This window comes from Hibiscus syriacus, unplaced genomic scaffold, assembly GCF_006381635.1.
Source record: "Hibiscus syriacus cultivar Baekdansim isolate YM2019G1 unplaced genomic scaffold, ASM638163v2 tig00109987_pilon, whole genome shotgun sequence".
NCBI lineage: Eukaryota > Viridiplantae > Streptophyta > Magnoliopsida > Malvales > Malvaceae > Hibiscus > Hibiscus syriacus.
In genome coordinates this window covers 1,626,293-1,640,784 of record NW_024062550.1, presented here as the reverse complement: position 1 = coordinate 1,640,784, position 14,492 = coordinate 1,626,293, and the positions used below count along the sequence as shown (strand labels likewise).

The 14,492-nt window shown below is 30.5% G+C and overlaps 1 protein-coding gene across 1 annotated transcript; it reads left to right on the top strand.

Moving 5' to 3' along the window:
- Positions 1 to 3,723: 3,723 nt before the first annotated feature.
- Positions 3,724 to 4,469, top strand: LOC120211808 (ethylene-responsive transcription factor WIN1-like). Its single transcript, XM_039210278.1, has 2 exons — positions 3,724 to 3,854; positions 3,938 to 4,469. Exons 1-2 carry the CDS (start codon positions 3,775 to 3,777, stop codon positions 4,467 to 4,469), a joined length of 612 nt encoding a protein of 203 aa, XP_039066209.1. The 5' UTR covers positions 3,724 to 3,774.
- Positions 4,470 to 14,492: the final 10,023 nt, after the last annotated feature.

Sequence of the window (14,492 nt, the reverse complement as noted above, 5' to 3'; positions counted from 1 at the left end):
GGATTGCCATGATGTCAAAATTAGCTCGTAATATTTATTAAAATATTTATTTTAGTTCATTGTTTAATGGTAAACTACTTAGTTGACCACTTAACTATTTAGCCCTTTTACTTTTGTCATCGATCTTTTAATTTTGGCAATCACACCACATAACTATTTAATTTTTTCAATCAAGCCATTAGCCATTAACAGTTGACGAAAATGATGACGCGACAATTAAAAGGAATTGGCATAAATATAGTTATGTGGCTTGATTGAAACAATTAAATAGTTAAATGGTCAACTGAGTAGTGGCTTTTAATTGCCACATCATCATTTTTGTCAACGTTAACATCTATTGGCTTGATTGAAATAATTAAATAGTTATGTGGTGTGATTGACAAAATTGAAAGATCGATGGCAAAAGTAAAATGACTAAGTAGTTAAGTGGTCAACTGAATAGTTTACCCCTTTTTTTAAAGTATTTTTATCTCAACATTTTATTTTATGATGAAATACCCCTAACCAGAGATGGACAGGGGTGAGGTAGTCGTCTCCACTAAAAATATAAAAAATTTCATATATTTTAGATTTTTTTCTATGTAATTTCTATTGAAAATCAATTTTTGCCCTTAGAATTTTAGTTCGTCCCCTAATATAAAATCATGCATCCGTCCCTACCCCTAACTTTTGACCAAGTAGTCACTTTGGCTCTTATTCTTTTTTCTAAAGCATTTTCGTCCTCAATATTTTATTTTAGAATAAAAAGATCCCTTTATAGATGGAAATCATTAGTTAACTAACAAGTGGGGTTATAAGGCTTTGTATTGATTAATTCGGATTGACTCAATTCTGCATTACACACTTGATTTTAGTCGTTGAGTCTCCCAACATGGATTTTCTGTATACACAATGACTCGAATTCAAAATCTTGCTTAAGCAATATTAAACTGCTTATCACTTGAATCAACCATGTTGTTTTATTTTAGATTTTTGTTCGTTAATTGCATGCTTTTATCAGCTCATGGCCTACATCAATAGTTCTCCATGTGAAGTTCATAAGCTTCCCTAAAAAAAGGGCAGACAAGCCCCATTTACTCTGCATAATAACCTTCCCATACTCATTAATAATCTGCATTAATTTTGCGGAGTTACTGTAAATAATCACACTAGTAGTTTAATTGATCAAGGGGAAGTTGTTCTGTCATTTTTTTTCCACATTATTTCCATTAATTACTCATAAATAATCACTGGTACTTTAAATTGATGAACAAAAACTTGTCCCATCAATATCTTTTTTTTTAAATTATACTGATGAACACTCAATTATAGTTAAAAATTATTTTTATTATTGATGTTTTAATTTGATCAAACAGATTATCCAATTATTTAAATGGTTCAATCAAGTCACTGACAGTTAACTTTTAACGGATGATGTGACATGTCAGTTAAAAAATTTGGTATAATTGTATATTTGATCCTTAATATTTATACATTCTATCATTTTAATCATAATTTAATTCAATTAAAATAAATTTAATCTCCAATTAAATCGTGATATACATGATTGGAAGATACTTTTATATTTATTTATTTATTTAAAAAAATTTATATTTACTGTAATAAATGGTTGGAGGAAATAAAGTTCTTAATGGAAATCGAACCGTTGTTATAGTGATTAGTAAGCGCATGCTTGAACCACTGCGCTGACAACTTCATTTGGTTCCAAATCACAACATATTTAGTATAACTTATTCCACTTAATGATAGCAAGGATGAAATGAAATCACTTTAATCACTAAGGGGTTGTTTGATAAAATAAAATGATTAAGCATTGAATGATTCAATGGTCTGAATGATTCAAAGGCTCTGTATGAATTGGCTCTGAATGTGACAATCTATTTGATAATGGTTTTGAATGTACAATATGAATTATGAATATTTTCATTTTTACATTCATAATGATTTATTATATTATAAGATATGATTGTTTAATAAGACAACATGTGAAAAAATAGGTATTATGGTAAAATACCGGGTGCTTAATGATTCAGAATGTACTTTAATGCTGAATTATTTAGCAGTGTTTTGTTGTTTCATTCAGCATAGTCTTCATTCAGAGGTGAGAATCAAACACGTTGAATGCTGAACCGTTCAACATTCAGCAGTAAACAAACAACCTCTAAATCTAATCATATGTTTGAATATAATTTATAACATTTTTGTATATTTTAGAATTTTGTTAATGGAAAATCTAATTATTAATTTTTTATTAACTATAATTTATAACATTTTTATGTATTATTACTTTTGTTAATGAAATAAATAATTTTTTTATTTAATAACTATAATTTATAAAAAAAAGTTACATATTTTTCATTTTTGTTAATGAAAGAAATATAATTATAGTATACAACGCTTTTATATATATATTTAATTTTTTAATAGAATTTTTTATTAATTATAATTAATAATTATATATAATATTAAATTACAGTTAACGAAAGAAATAATTCCTAATATGATACATAACTATTAAATTATAATTAATACATAAAATTAAAAATCATTTCTTTCATTTTCATTTATTTATTTATTTTTCTTTTCTTTTTTTGCTATCATTAAGTAGATTAAGATATATAAAATATGCTATGCTTTGAAACCAAATGATGTGTACGGCGCGATGGTTCATGCATGTTCATTCCCACTTTTTGTTTCACTCTTCGTTTTCTCACTTAATAAATTGAAATAAATAAATATGAAAATATCCTTCAATTAGATAGTAACATGTGTCACCATCTAGTTGGAGATTAAATTTTATTTTAATCAAATTAAATTATGACTAAATAGATATAATGTATAAATATTGAGGACCAAATATGTAATATACCAAGTTTTTTAACTTTCACTTCACCTGTTAAAAGTTAACGACCATGCTCTTGATTGAAACATTGAAATAGTTGGATGGTATATTTGATCAAATTATCAAAATGATTTTTTATTATAGTTGAGTAGTCACCCGTGTAACCCCTTTTTTCACATTGTTTTCAATCATATGGAAAGTACACAAATGCTATTCTTATTTTATTGAGTCCCTCAAATAATAAAATTTATAAAATGATTTTTTAATTATAGTACATTGTTTTATTAAATTATCCGACTATTTTAAAGTTACAAAATGGTCATTTGATTATTTATATGTTTTAAATTATTATTATTTTCATTAAATACTTAATAGTTGTCTATTAACATATTGACTATGATACAATAAAATTCGATCCCAAAAATGTTTTAGTTGTATTTTGTGGTCCGACTCTCTGTTTACATTATATCACCTAAGGTAATGATGTGTCATGTTACCTAAAGTGATGACATCATAATTGACATATCATGTCAATAACATAAAATGACCATTACCCATTTAATAATTTTCGTCTAATATAGATCATTCTAATAAAAAATTAAGATATTAATAATTAAAATACTCGGGATAAATTAAAATAATCATTCGAATAAATTTTGAAGGCTAATTTTGATATTATACCTTGTTTCGACCCATGCCATTTATTTGGTAGGTTTTCTTGTTCGTTTGTATGGGGACGACGGATAGTATGAACATTTTTTACTATTGCCGACAACTCATCTTTTCGGATTAAATCTTTCTTCATATATGATCATCCATCTCTTAGCTCTCTTATGTACTTTCATTCATCAAAAACTCCATTTCTTCTTCTTCTTCTTCTTCTTCTTCCTCCTTGAGCTGGTTTTTCCCTACCCTTCGTTCTTTTCATAATCATGGTGCAAACCAAGAAGTTTCGAGGCGTCAGGCAGCGTAACTGGGGCTCCTGGGTATCTGAAATTCGTCATCCATTACTGTAAGTATCGTTTAACCAACAGGATTTTTCTGTTTTTTTTTTTGGGTATATTTGGCGAAGGTTTATGATTCATGGTGACACAGAAAGAGAAGGGTGTGGCTGGGAACATTCGAAACAGCCGAAGAAGCAGCTCGAGCATACGATCAAGCAGCCATTTTAATGAGCGGAAGGAATGCAAAGACAAACTTCCCGGTACCACCTGGCGGAGGAGCCGACGGAAAAGCCGCTGAAAACATCCATCCAACGCCGCCCGCCGGCGCCGAGTTATCCGAGCTGCTTTATTCCAAGCTCAGAAAATGCAGCAAGGCTCCTTCTCCTTCGATGACTTGTCTGAGGCTCGACAACGAGAATTCTCATATCGGAGTGTGGCAAAAAAGGGCCGGCCGGAGCTCGGATTCCGATTGGGTGATGACCGTTGAGCTTGGAAAAGGAAATGCCGTGCCGGCCGATGCATCGGCTTCCGATTCCCCGGTGTTAAACGGTGCTGAAGCTGCTGAACTGACAACCGACATGGATGAAGAAGAGAGAATTGCACTGCAAATGATAGAGGAGCTGCTTCACAGGAACTCTTCTTCTTTTGATGTGCAAGAAGGCGAGGGTAACTTGTTGCAGTAATCTGGGTATTTAGGTTGTAAAACTTTTAGTTTTACACCTTAGATCAGTGAAAATAGATGAGTGAAAATAGACGGTTGAAATTATTTCGTTACTTTTGTGTGTGTATTTTATCATTTCTTACCGATAATTAATCTCAACCATCTATTTTCGTTCATTTATCCTAAAAATATAGTTCAAAACTTATATATTTTACGCAATATAAACATGTATTTTCTTATATAATGTGGGTGAGAATGAGAAATAATTGAGTCATGTATGGATTCTTTGTCTTGTATTTATATAATTTCAATTATATTTTGGGGTATAATTACTACATTTTTTTTATTTTTTTAAGCAACAATTTGATCATCTTCAGAATTAATTTCTGTGTGGATCGATATGGGAAATTAAAATACCGATTTCTATTTATAAATTATACAATTCATTTCTTTATATAATTGATTATTGAATAAGTTTTTAAGTATTTGTAATTCTTCTCCTCGTCAAATTATAAATATAATTTACAATATGTACACTTTATTTTTATGATACTTTAATATCTATGCCATGTGTAACATAATCAATCACTTAATTTTGTATCATATTATACGATAGCATTATACATTATATATATATGCTCACAATTACGGGTTTTATACCAACAATCTTTTATTTAGATAACATATGTTTCCTGATAAATGTACAATTTTATTAACTCAAAATTTATTATCATATAATAAATATTTAATAATAATCTTACTCATCAACTACATTCATATAAGATTAAAATAGCTTTTTCTATCGTACGAATATTCATGGATTTTAAAACTCAAAATCAAATCCAAAAGTGAAAGAATATTAAAAGTTCATCCCTAAAATTATATACGTATCACTTATCATATGACTAATATACTAATAACCAGAGTTTCAAATCACGGTCCGAAAACGTGATATCATTTGCGAAATTGTGATTTTGCCGCCGTTCGAGTTACCCGCTACACCCACAATAGCGCCCGCAACGGCCATAATCACGGTAAACCTGAAATGATAAAAAACACGACCACGACGCAACCACGATTTGAAACCCTACTAATAACTTCAATTGGTAATATCAAGTCTTTTGAAATATTGAACCCTAAATAACTAAAATGACGTACCCTAATTCATGCAAAATGTCTAAATTATAAAACATAAGCATGCGTACGGTGACGATCAATTAAACGTACATATTCATGCAACTGAATTAAAGCATAAACAAAAGGACGTGAATGAGAGACGTCTAACCAAATGATGTTGAGATTTGGATTGGATAATGAAGAATTAAATGAAAACAAATCTATCTGTTTCATTAACTTAAACAGCTTCCATTAATTTTAGAAGAAAAAGATGTGAGTGATAGACATAGGAACCAGTAACAGCATCCAAGATTAGGGCAATTTCAGGTGATGTTTCATTAATTAAAGATTGATGTCTAAATCTTAATCATGTTGTCGAGGACCAGGATTTGATTAATCCATGTCAATGTAACAACACGCAAGGGGAGCTTTTTGCCGGACTGATTAATTGTGATTACATATAAGAAAGCAATAACTTTGGTGGGTGATCATTCATTATTTTTGGACCAGGGATGTGCACAATACTCTGAATCCTACGGATTTCAATTCGACCTGACTTAATCGAGTCGAATTCATTAAAAAAATTGAGGTTGGGTCAGGTCGAGTTTTTTAGAAAATATGTTTAGAGTGAAAAAATACTCCACCGACCCACCCAAAAAATTAGGCAAATTTACCTTGTATATTTAGGGATAATTACAACAATAGTCTTTTATACATTATTTTTTTCAATTAAATCTCTATTTTTATTGAACAAAAAGTAATATTTTTATAAATATATTTATTTCAGATATGACCGAATTTTAATTCAAAAAATAAGTTCGAATTCGGGTCAAATGAAGTCGCCTCTAAAATCGAGTTGAATCAAGTTTTGGGTGAAGGTATATACTTTTGAGTCAAATCGAGTTGACTAAAAACCGGATCCGACCCTTCCTATGTCCGTCCCTAGTTTGGACTATGTGCACATCCTTCAACTATAAACTAGAAACAGTGTTTGAATCAATATATTAAGTGTAAAATATATTTTACAACGTTCGAATCAATATATTACATGTAAAATATATTTTACGTTGGTGATGGTAAACTTTCATTGTAATTTAAATATTTTATTTTTTAATAAAACTAACCACTTCTATTTTTATCAAAAAAAAAGTCATTACATATAATTATATTCTTTTTTATTTTTTATTTTTACATTAATAAATTTATTTTCATTTATTTTCTTATTTAGAGTTTTCTATATAAATCTATTTTTTTGTTCTATGATTTTATTGTCTTTATCTTAATATTATTTACGAGATCAGTATAAATATTATTTGATACTCAAAATTTAGTCATGTTTATATGAGAACGGGCAGATCTCCATTTTGGAATTCAATATTTTTTCAGTAATAGTTATTTATTTTTATAATTATATTCATCTTAAAATTTTATTTATTTTTATCTCATATGTAAATATTTTGTGTTATTATTTTAAAATTTTATACGGGTTAGATATTTTTTGTATTTTTATTAATATTGTGTAGAAATTAACCCCATGTATGTAGGACTAAAAGTCTAAAACTAAGAAAAGCTTCACATCAAGACTATAAATGTGCATCACATCATGAATGATGCTTTCATGACAAATGCATGCAACCATTTGTTCTTAAAACACAGAAGAATTTGGTAGCTCCTAAGGCCTACCAATAACCTATAAATAAATAATAATAAACAAAAAAGAAAATAGTACATCTCAATCTAGTAATCACAAGTCCCTACCAAAACAATCAAACCCCAAAAAGTAGGAAACGAAAAAATAAGAATGGATATACAAATTTATGTAAAAATATGAATATTTAAAAAAAAATTATATTTTAAATTTAGGCGTAAGAAATTATAAAATTTCAAAAGATAAAAATTAAATCATTAATAAAAATATGGATAAAGCACATAACATAGAGTCATTTGACTATTAAAAGTTACAAATAGTTCATCTGACTATAGTAAGTTGTATTGTTGAGTCACTCGACTATTAAAAGTTACAAAATTGTCACTCGACTATTCATTATGTTCCAAACTCGTTCTTTTCCATTAAAAAAATAACGGTCATCTGAGCTAGACATTAACATACTGATCGAGATATGATAGTCGTTTGAGATTATGAGATCATATTTATCCTATTTCATTCAGCAGGTTAACGTACAACTCAAAATGTCATCAAAATTTTAACGAAAAATGATGAGTTTATGAATAGTCAATTGATCATTTTATAACTTTTAATAGTCAAAAGTAACTCTATGTAAACAAAAAACTTAATAAAATAATATCTTAAACTCAGATAATCATTTATAAAATGTAATTTACCCTGAAAATATTTAAATGATATAATAATTTATAATTTTTAAAGAATACAATCACTTCTGACATCTTAAAGGTTATCAACAAAATGAAGAAAAAGTGTCTTTAAAAAAATAAAGGATAAATAAATAAATAGAGAAACTAAAGCCAAGTAGTAGCCTAAGTTGTTGGTTGGCCTTGAATGCCGTAATGTTTTGTTGGATTAAATAAGCTGTCCTAATCTTTTAGGTTTATTTTACTTAAATGGTCCTTAGAGATAAGAGGGCCAGTCTTGTATTACCACATTGATTTGACCTCTAAATTAATTATTAAGATATTAGGTAAAAGTAAAAAAAAATCAATTAGCATACAACAAAGACAATCACTAATAATAATTTTCTATAATTTTAGATTTGAAATTTATATTATAATACTAATAATAATTCATTTTTTTAATTTTAGATTTAAAATTAAAATATTCTATAGTATTATCAACCAAAATAATGAAAATAGGCATGGAATTAATTTATATTAACAAAATAAAACATAGTTGCTTGTATTAAAAAGTAAAATGCAAAAAAATATTAAATATTATAATGGTTTAACGTTTTTACACATAATAAAAAATTTATTCATTTTTAATTGAAAGGGTAATAGGAAGATTAAGTTAGTACTTAATGAGATTTAAACAATGCTACTAAAGTTATTCAGCGCTTTATAAAATTACACATTACAAATTCTACAAAAGAAAGTTGAATTTTTATAAAAAAAATTGACATCAAACATAATTCGAATAAACAAAAACTTTGGGGGCAAACATAATATTCATATTTGAAAGAATTTAAAACTTAAAGGGGTTAAATGAAATATGAAAAAAAAATAGTGGCCCGGTCAAACCCTATCTCTAGACAAAATTAGCCTAATAGGCCAAGCAAATGAAAAAATTAACCCATTAGGTCATCTCGAAAAATAATTTAAAATCTACAGCAAATACTAAAGGTGCAGAAAAACTCTTCACGTCCACATAAAAGTTTGCCCAAATAATGTGGCACCCCAAAAATATTGAGATTTAATTATTGGATTATAGTAAGTTAATTATGAGGACCAAATCGTAAAACTTAGGATCTTGAGATCAGTTTTTTAAAAGTTTTAGGAAGCTTAGGGATCTAAACTGGAATTATCCCATCAATCTATAGTTTTGAAATAATAATAATACTAATAATAATAATAACCAAACTCCAAATTTATGCTCATGTTTGAATAAAAACCCATAACCCAACTCACTGTCTCATCGTCGTTCACCGATCTCCGACCAGTGGTGACGTGCACCGCCACCACCACTTCGTTCCCCATCGTTCTCCAATCAAAACCCCTTTGATAATTTGTCAAAAATCGTCGCCGATTGTCGTGGAGAGCCTCTTGAAGGTTCGTCGAAACCTAAAAGCCCACTGTTGATATTTTCACGATTTCGATCGTCGAAAGTGACCATAGGTCGTGTCACCGCCACCAAACAACTCGCTGTCCTAGTCCGATCAAAACTCGACAAGCCTTGCTCTGAATAAGCTTGTCGCTCGTCGTGAATCAACCGATAAAGTTTTAACGAAAAATTCAACCATCGATGTTGTTTTTCGTATTTTTACGTCGATCTCGATGCCAGCTCGGCTCATCGTCGCCACCTTTGGACTTCTCATCCTAGCCAAGTCAAAACCCGACCAGGTTTGTTGCGTCATAGTTGACCGCTGTTTGGTAAGCTTCGATTGTTTTATTTTAATTTTCTGCAAAGTTTGGTTGGATTATTGGGATTATGTGAGATGATTTTGGGCGTTTGGTGTTTTTTGGTTAAACAACCGTCTTTCTCGTTCCCTTCATCAATCGCACGCGCTGCCACGCACGTTGGCTTTATTTTTAGTCGAGTCAATCGAACTTTCTGGATATCGAGTCAACTCAGACTAAGTTGACCGAGTCAACTCGCCAAGTCAACTCATACCAATAACCCGTTGATCTGACCGTTGACCCGATTGTTGACCCTTTGACTTTGATCGCGTTAACTTTGGCAAAAAGTCAATTGTTCCGAAAAAGACATATTTTATGTTTTTGGAAGTTTTGAGTTCGAATCTGAAGCTCGTTTCACCAAATTCAAACCCGATAAGCTGTTTTTCAGCGTTTTATCTTTCGATTCGAATAGTTTTCCTGTTTAAGTTTCGTTTTTGACGTTTATTGTTTTGCCATGTCACCGAGATATTATAAGACGTCAAAATCAAGTGTGAGGGCATTCGAATGGGGTTTAATTGGTTGACTGATGTGTATGAAAATCGAGGTAATATTTTACTACCTTATCCAATATTTACGGTACATGTTGGTAATTGATCGATGCATGATTTATAATGCTTAATCAAATAAATCCTGATGAATATTTTTTAAATTTGTACTGAATATGGAAAAAGGATATTAAATTGGTTAAAACTTAAACTGAGTACGGTCTAAAGTTGGTATACTGAATAAGACTCAAATAACTTGCTTAAGAAATTGAAAGACCGATAAGAAAGAATTTCAAGATCAGCAATCGATCTCGGGATCTATGAATTCCAATTATTTTCTTTTAAGGTTAAGTGTCGAGAATACTTGAATAAGAAATTACAAAAATTGGCCTATGGAGTAAAATTATGAAAATGCCCTCGTACTGTAAAAAGACCAATATTGTCCATGATAGTGAAAAATAACAATGAAAGGATGTAATGGACTAAATCCCTAAAAAAATCAAAATACCTTAAACTCTAAATGACCCAAGTAACCTCTAGTACGAGAATGGCCCAAATACCCTCATGACATAGAAATAAGTGAATGTTATTGGATAATTCTAGAAAATTGATAAACCTAATTATTGTACCACCCCTCAAGATTGTGGAGTATAACGTGAGTAAGTTGGTCATTTTAGAGATTATTTCAATTCAGAAATAAAAAAAATACCATCGAAATACGCATAATTCCTCAAGATCTATTCAATGATGGTTCTAAAGGTGATCAGCTCGACAAGTGTTGTTAGTATTAAGGAGTGAATATTCTTGAAGTACATCGATTCGAATAGTTGACAGATATCATAGTGTTGGGTTTTGTCTAGTTCAAGTTGACCCGATGCCTTGATAAATTGAAATGAAACTTGAATATCATAAATCATCATTTCACTCTTATTGGATTAAGTTGCTAGGAATCCATCTGAAATCAACATGTCTGAAATATCCCTGAAGGCCTATAATGGAATCGATTTGGTTATATCTGAAATCGTAAATTATTCTGATGTAAAGGTTCCTAAATACTTTTATAATGCATCAGAAATCCTAAAAGGGTTCTGATGTATCACTTATAAATTTATGATTAGATCCATTTGTAATCGATCCTTTTTAATTAGGACCTCATCCCTAAAATCTAAATATTTTACAAAAGTGTCATGTTTTCCTTCCTGATAATCTCTAAGCACCTTAAAAAATAATTGGATCCTCTAGTGCGTTCCCTATAGACAAAAATGTTTTTTTTCTGATTTATATAAAGTATGATTTATGAATATCTGGTTTTTGATTACTGGTTCCTGATTTCTTATATTTCTGTATATTACTTGATTTGATTTACTAGGGTATTGTTTGGGTATGTGTCTGTAGACTCTAAGGTTCAGCTAGCTGGTAAATCCTTTATGTCATGATCATTTATATTGGACTCTTATATCCTAGGGGTCTAGGGTAAGTCCTTATGGATGTTTGTTCTGGGGTACTACATTTTATGTAAGGTTGGAGGAAAACTTTGTATTTTAAATAAAAACCCAACTTCTTATTTTTGTTTTATGATATTATTTGTTCTATCTGAAAATGTTTTATTGGGGGGTTTGATTGGGTAGGATTATGGAGTCTTTGAGGTTCAACTAGCTAGTAAATCCTTTATGTTTTGATCATTCATATTGGACTCCTAGATCCTATAGGTCTAGGGTAAATCCTTATGGATGATGTCTTAGGGAATTTCACATGTAGTATTTGGATGGAGGGTACTACAATGATTTTAAAAACTTGTTTTACTTTAATAACTACTACTATTTTTAAACTAGAATTACATTTTATTCTGGTTTTGAAGGAACACACTAGACGTCTTTTTCAATCTCTGAACTTGGACTTCTGAATATTTCCTTTGAGATATAAACTACATGTCTATTATCTAAAAAAATATTAGTGAAACCTTAGCTCATCACGAACACTTGTAGATGCCTAAATCAATAAGGAAATTTTTATACTTGACTATTATCTGCATGTCTTTCAGTGTCATTTGGTAGTTCTGTATTATTGAGCTTCCTAAAGCTTACTATTTTACTCATCATTTCAAGTTAAAAGAATTGATCTAGTGCAACTATCGAGATCAGTAATGGGATACAAGTGTAATTAGAAAGCATTTAGGTCATATTTGATTTTTATACTAAGTCTGGAACTTGTATGATTTTAATTATGTTTGTAATATATGAATGATTTTCTGAACTTGTATTTTATATATAATTTGTTTTATGATTTTACATGTTTTAACAAAAAAATTAATTTCTCTTGGATTTTTACTATGGGTCGCTTTGGTGACCCTAATGTGACACCTCAGATCGAATCGGGTCACCCGTATCGGTCTGAGGGTGTTACATTTAGTGGTACCAGAGGTTAGGTTAAGTCAAGTCTTCTGGGTAGACCAGTTAGTAAACTGTCATAAGATGTATGGTCAGTACATGCTTCTAGATTATAACCGCATTTCTCTAAGCCAGAACTCCAAGGTCGAGTCCCTCTCTATAATAAGCTAATATAAGTTTTCTATATGTTAGGGCTCGATCTGTTCATAAAAGCATACCATCAAAGTTTGTCTAAATTTTGTAAAACACTTCACGAGTAACGTAGGAGCTATTTATCCGAGAAATTCTGGCCGACTCCAGATATGAAGTTGGAATATGTTACCCACTCTATGAAACTAACCTCATAGCTAAGTTCTGATTGCTTCCACAAGGATAATTCTGATAAGATTCTTAAATTGCGATAAGGAAAGGTTCTGACGAGAACGTATATTTAGCTGGTTAAGGTTTAGTGAGGATTCATAATCTTGTAAAAGCTTTATGAGAGATTGAAGAATTGATGAAAGCTCACTTCTGCATATTTGTTACTTGGGTGAATTTTGAGGACGAAATTCTTTTAAGGGGAGGAGAGTTGTCACACCCCAAAAATATTGAGATTTAATTATTATATTATAGTAAGTTAATTATGAGTACCAAATCATAAAACTTAGTATCTTGAGATCAATTTTTGAAAGTTTTAGGAAGCCTAGGGATGTAAGCTGGAATTATCCCATCAATCTAAGATTTTAAAATAATAATAATAATAATAAAATCCCCAAATTTATGTTCCCATTTAAATCAAAACCCCATAACCCAACTCATTACCTCATCATCGTTCACCGATCTCTGACCAGCAGTAACGTGCACTGCCACCACCACTTCGCTCTCCATCGTTCTCTGATCAAAACCCCTTTGGTAATTCATCAGAAAATGCTATCTATTGTCGTGAATAGCCTCTTAAAGGTTCGTCAAAACCTAAAAATCCACCGTTGATATTTTTCACGATTTTGGCCATCACAAGTGACCATAGCCACCGCCACCAAACAACTCATTGTCTCAGTCCGGTCAAAACATGATAAGCCCCACTTCGAGTAAGCCTGACATTCATTGTGAATCAGCTGATAAAGCTTCGACGAAACCATCACCATTGTTTTTTATTTTTTATGCTGATCATGAAATCAACATGTCTGAAATATCCCTAAAGACCTATAATGAAATCCATCCGAAATCAACATGTCTAAAATATCCCTGAAGGTCTATAATGGAATCGATATGGTTATATATAAAATCTTAAATTATTATGATGTAAAGGTTCCTAAATATTTTTCTAATGCACCTAAAATCCTAAAAGGGTTTTGAAGTATCACTTCTAAATTTCTGATTATATCCGTTAACAATAGATCCATTTTAATGAGGAACTCGTCCCTAAAATTTGATTAATTTACAGGAGTTTCATGTTTCCCTTCCTGATAATCTCCAAGCACCTTAAAAAACAACTAGATCCTCTAGTTCGTTCCCTATATACAAAAATATTTTTCTCTGGTTTATATAAAGTGTGATTTATTATATCTGGTTTTTGATTATTAGTTCCCGATTTTTGATATTTCTGTCTGTTACCTGATTTGTTTTACCGGGGTACTATCTTAGTAGGTGTCTAGAGACTCTGAGGTTCAGCTAGCTGGTAAATCTTTTATGTTTTAATCATTCATATTGGACTCCTAGATCCTAGAGGTCTAGGGTAAGTCCTTATGGATGCTTATTCTAGGGTACTGCATTTGGTGTACGGTTGGAGGGAAACTCTGTATTTTAAATAAAATCCCAACTTCTGATTTCTATTTTCTGATATTACTGGTCTATCTGAAACTGTTTTATTGGGGTATTGATTGGGTAGGATTTTGGAGTCTCTAAGGTTCAGCTGGTTGGTAAATCCTTTTATGTTTTGATCATTCATATATGACTCATGGATCGTAGAGGTCTAGGGTATGTCCTTAT